This window comes from Lupinus angustifolius, chromosome LG14 (genome assembly GCF_001865875.1).
Source record: "Lupinus angustifolius cultivar Tanjil chromosome LG14, LupAngTanjil_v1.0, whole genome shotgun sequence".
Taxonomy (NCBI): Eukaryota; Viridiplantae; Streptophyta; class Magnoliopsida; order Fabales; family Fabaceae; genus Lupinus; species Lupinus angustifolius.
Genome location: NC_032022.1, coordinates 12,010,322 through 12,015,820, shown reverse-complemented (window position 1 = coordinate 12,015,820; position 5,499 = coordinate 12,010,322). Strand labels below are relative to the sequence as shown.

At 33.0% G+C, this 5,499-nt stretch overlaps 1 protein-coding gene across 1 annotated transcript; it reads right to left on the bottom strand.

Moving 5' to 3' along the window:
* Positions 522-2,764, bottom strand: LOC109326394 (bidirectional sugar transporter SWEET1-like). The gene is made up of 4 exons (XM_019559080.1): positions 2,665-2,764; positions 2,385-2,421; positions 1,660-1,755; positions 522-912 (listed from the first exon to the last, which is right to left on the bottom strand). Exons 1-4 carry the CDS (start codon positions 2,696-2,698, stop codon positions 522-524), a joined length of 558 nt encoding a protein of 185 aa, XP_019414625.1. The 5' UTR covers positions 2,699-2,764.

Here is a 5,499-nt window from a genome sequence, read left to right as displayed (position 1 = left end):
CTTAGGTACATAATATATATAAATAAGTATGAGAAAAAATGTATACATTGACAGTGTATAGATTTTATACACTATCACTGGACATATGATTAATATTTAATCATTATTGACTCTTCAAAAAAGTCATTGACTCTTCAAAATAAATTCAAACTATTAGATTTCCCTAAAATTGATGGCTAAGATATGAGGTAAGTTTTTTAAATACATATATTTTTCATAAAAGACCAATGATTAGTTATATGGTTCTTGCAATACATTTCAACAAATTTTTCTTTCTCTCTTTGAGAAGGACTTTATCCTTTTCTTACTAATCAAGAAAGTGTCCAAACCCTTAGGGTTAGTTTGAGAGTTAAATTTTGGAGGAGAATGAAGAGAAATGGAAGGTTTGTGAGTCATCTCACAAGTGTATTTTATGGCTCCAAAGTCTTCTCTTTCTCTTCCTTCCCTACTATTGTTCAAGTTATAATATGCAAGTAAAAGAACAATTCTTAAAAATCTCAATCAAAAGTTTTAAGCTTCCCTTATTTCTTCATTATTGCAATATTACCAAAGCAGTGGCAACTAAGCCATAAAGGGCTGGGGATCATGTAAACAAAGGCACAATCATTTAAGTTGCTAGAAACTTTGCTTACCATAATTGAGAGTGGAGAACCATACATGATGATGGAAAAGGCGGCGGCTGCGAAGCCGCAAAAGAGCTTCCTGGAATTGCCATGCAGTGCAAAGAGTGACACAAAAACAACAATAGAGAACACTACTAGTACAGAAGTGAAGAGGCCAAGAATTTTAGCCTTTTGTTTACTAGGTGCAAATATGACGAAGATCATAACATATGTGATTTCAATCACTGATCCAGCTCCATTGATAGTTGATACTAGTATATTATCCGGAGACACAAAAGGTAAACCATACCTGTGGAGTTTCAAAATCATAAGGGACTTGAAATTGGAAACACAAAAAAGAATAAATACTTCAACTTCTATAGTTTTCTATGCCATGATTTAGCAATTGAAAGGGAAAATTGGCACATAATTTTTTTTGTCTTACAAATAGATAAAAATAATATTCACTAAGCATTATCTTTAAGTATTCAACACCTTTGTTGTACACTTAATGATAACACTTTTCTAGCACTTATTTGGTCTTTCAGCAAAAAGTACTAATACTTTGTGTTATAAACCAAAAAAGTGTCTGAAAAAGTGTTTACACTATCTCTAATTGCATAAAAATTTTAGTTTATTAATCAATCATGTTATTATGATTAAAAAACTTTTCTCAGTCAAAAGAACGTGTACTAATAAAATATTGGTGAGTTAAATGATTTTCTTTCTAGAGGAGATAGAGTAAATGAAATTAGATAGATATTTCTAAAAAGTTGAAGCACAACAAAAGGAAGATGGATCCAATGACTATAATCATATGAAAGAAGAGAGAAAAATGTATACATCATAATGTATGAGTTTTATACAATGTCATTGTTTCATCAACAATTCATGTTTTATTATCATTGACTATTCAAAAAGTAAACAAATAAATGATTAATAATATACTGAATGTGTATAAATCTTTATATCAACGGTGCATGCAATTGAATTGACACAAGATTTGAGAGGAGGCCAGGTGTCCATAAAGAAAAAAGAAACAAGCAAGAAAGCTTACCAAGTAGAAAGGAGACAATTGAGAAGTGTCATAACATATGGAATGCCTGAGAACTTCTCTGTGGATTTATTTGTTATAATCCTCTTGAATGTTATCCTAAAAAATATTTTTGTCACAATTTTCACTCAAACTTGTACTATTCCATACATACAAAAAAGTGTTGATTTTATAGACATCTATGCAGAATTAGTTGAAATGCTGGGTTTTGCAAACCATATTTAGGAGTCAAGAGTCAAGCAAAAGTTGTTTCCGGTTAAAATTAATTTTCATAACATGTTGAAATCTCATTTAATATTGGAGATGATCTAAATTCCTGATTCAAAACTCATAATAAAGAATGGAAAACATACCAACTTTTCTTGTGATGGGATAGCTGTCACTAGTCCAAAAAAAGTAAAAATCACTTCTTTGATTTATTTCATGTAATTTTTCTTTGAAAAAAAACAATTTTTTAAGTCAAGTTTATTTTTGTGGTTATTCGTTAGATTTCTGTTGCTTTGGGCTCCCCCATACATAAGAATAAGCTATAAGCTAGATATAGGAGATGATCTAAATTTCTTGAAGTGTTATGTTTTCTTTGGGTAAGGACAAGATAAAGTAAAATAAATATTTAACTTCAAGGTAGAAGAACTCATAACTAGCAAGAGATGGAAAGGGAGAGAAGCCATAACAATTTCAGAGATGGAGAAATAATAAAGATTGAAGGAGTGTTATATGATGCATACGATGGAGCCAAGAAAAGAAATAGAGCAGAAGCATTGCCTGCACCAACAAAGAAGAACAATGAGAAACAGAGGAAATACAAGTTCATACGGGAAAATAAGAGTCTGTTTACGAATTGAGTTTTCGAGGAAAATGAAAATTAAAAAAAGTTTCAAAACCATCTCAAAATGTTTTTTATGTCTCTCAACCCTTCAGTTTCATCCATTCCTCTCGTAAACCCAATTCGTAAACTATCCATAAGAGGAATAGAATAAAAAAAAGGAAGGTTAACTCTTAACATACCAAATATGCCAAACACCAAATGCAAAATAGCCATGACCTCAAAAGCTTGAAGTTGAACCTAGTAATTGTTATTTTCTTCTTAATCCAGCACAAGTGGAAAGAGTATCAACATCCAATAATCAACCCAACCAACTCAGCATTGCATCAGAAGCCCAAACCAAAGCCTAAAATGAAGAAACAGATTTTGGCAGGAAAAGCAGTTAAATTAGTTAAAGTAGTTTAGTCTATTATTTTCTTTCCTTCTAGGCGTTATCTTTCTTCCTTTATATTCTGAACTTCAGTTTTTTTTATCATCATCAATTTACTTTACATTCAATCATAATAAATCAATAGGTATTGTTTTAGTTCTTTGTGGGTGCCCCTTTCTTTTACTATTCATCATCATCATCATCATCATCATCTAGATTGGCTCTTTTACGTTTCTCTTGCTGGAAGTTGCTATCTTTTAACTCACCAAAATGGAGGGCATGAGTTTCTACATGGTATCAGAGCACCTTCTCTGAAGGTGTCTCTGCTACGCTTCCGCCTTCCTCATTTCTGTCTCCTTTTTGAGCAGGTTCTGTTCTCTCTTCTCCTTCTTTTATTTCATTCCTTCTCTTCCTATTATGGCCAACCAAATTGCTGTTCAAAACCCCATTCTCGACCCAACTAGTCCTTACTACTTTCAAGATTCAATTGTAGTATAATATAGGGTTATGTCGAACCACAAGGAATTGCCTAATAAAATAAATCATATGAATATGTCAAAGCACAAATAATGAGTAAACATAACAAGTTCTTATGTTTTACTTTGATTAACTCCAAACACCAAGTTCTAAAATCCTGCTTTTAGTGTTTGTCCTAAAATGGTAGAATGATAATCACTTATATTTATTACTGAACAATATTACGTCTACAAAGAGATTAGGTTGTCACACCCTAATCTTGGCTACTCTAATATTGAAGTAGTAATGAATATAAGATCTTAATAAAGGTATGCTTAACTTGGCAAATAAACTAAGTAGTACAACTACTTCTTAGTTTATTTGTTAAGTGTTTGAGACAAGTAATTTTTATGACTTAAAATTATTTTTTAGGTGATCAATCTAAAAAGAGCATTAAGTACTTCTCAAACAAATAAAATTAACCAAAGCACCAACTTGAATGATTAAAATTCAAACTTTAGAATAAAAGAAGAAGTAGAAATACATAATCAACTTACAAATGAAATTGTTAGGAGCATGAGCCATCCATCCAAGGATTAGATGCTTTTAGGTTCCAAATGAGATTACAAAATGAATTTTTGCATCTCATTTCCCTTCTCCTTTCTCCTCTTGAATTATATGAAAAACTACTCTAAAACTAGCCTAAAAACTATCTAAAATGAAAGGAAAAGAAAAGGAATCAACTCGGAAGAATTTAGAATGAATGTACAATGTGTTACAAATGAGAATTTCATGCACATATGAAGAGCCACTTTGGCCCCTACTTGACCCCTATGGTAGGCTAGGTTACATGCATGGTGATACCTCCTTTTTCTTGTCATAGCCTTATGTCATCCATGAGGTCATGTTCTTGGACTTTGAGCAAAGAAAAAGTAAGATGTTCCATGAGTTGACCTAGACATCATTTTTATGGTGCGCCAGCCGCTTAGTACACCTAGTTCCCCGCTAAGCTGCCTGTTTCAGTAGATTAGCTGACCTGGTTCCATGCTAAGCTGCCTGTTTCAGCAGCTTAGCTAACCTGGTTCCACGCTAAGCTGCATGTTTCAGCAGCTTAGCTGACCTGGTCCCAACTGGTCGTGGACCTGACTGTCCTAGCCTGGTGCTTAGCTGACCTAGTCTGGTGCTTAGCTGACCTGGTCTGGTGCTTAGCTAATCTGGCCTGGTGCTTGGCTGACCTGGCCTGGTGCTTGTTCCTTGGCTGACTTGGCCTAGTGCTTGGTGCTTGACTGATCTGGCATGACCTAGTGCATAGCTGACCTGGCCTGGTGCTTGGTGCTTGGCTGGACAGCTTTGTGCTTGTTTTCTTCATGGTGAAGCAACCTTTTATTCTTTGGTTTGTTACTTGATTTTTGTTGGTTGCTTGACACTTTTGGGCTGTTTTCTTTAAGGTAAAGTAAGCATTTGATTTTTGAAAGTTTCTTGGCCTAATTTAACTTAGGTTTCTTCAAGACAAAGTAAGCTACCTCCCTTCAAGGCTAACTAACCAAATTAAGCACATAGCATGCCATGCTTTAACTTGATTACTTTTAGCAATTCATTTTGAGCTTTTGTCTTGAATTTTGGCTTGAATTCTTGTCCATCTTTGAATTTATTCTTTAATATTCAATTTCCTATAAAACTCAAAGAAAATTTAAACAAGAATTAATAAAGAACTGATTTATTCAATCATGCAAAATTTCACCTAAAAAGTTTTAATTTATGTTGGTTTTCTACAATTTGCATAGGATAAGTGCCATAAAGTGATGGTGAAAAGTATATACTTTTTGAACTTATCAAACTCCCCCCAACTTAAAACATTGTTTGTCCCCAAACAAAAGGTAAAATAACAACCACTTGGCTTTTGAAAAATTAGGTTTGTAAAAGATCAAAACTTATGCATGATTCATTTTAAATTCCATGAGATGTGTTTATGATTATGTGACTTTGACTCATAATGCTTCAAACTAAGAATTGAACACATCTTTTCAAAAACTCATTTAGCAATTCACTTATTAAAAATGTTATCAATCAAAGAGATGCATTTCACACACGGTTCAAGAATGGAACCAAATGGGGTAAGTGTTTCACTCAAAACTCAACTTGTTTGATTTGCAAGAATTTAATTTTGTTTTTCATCTTAACACTTACTTTG

Excerpts from the sequence above, each read along its gene's own strand:
- LOC109326394 (XM_019559080.1), bottom strand. The coding sequence starts at position 2,698 with ATGGCTATTTTGCATTTGGTGTTTGGCATATTTG. Across the intron at positions 2,422-2,664 it reads TTTGGTGTTTGGCATATTTG|GCAATGCTTCTGCTCTATTT; the intron begins GTATGTTAAGAG and ends TTGTTGGTGCAG. Across the intron at positions 913-1,659 it reads AATTGTCTCCTTTCTACTTG|GTATGGTTTACCTTTTGTGT; the intron begins GTAAGCTTTCTT and ends GAAACTCCACAG.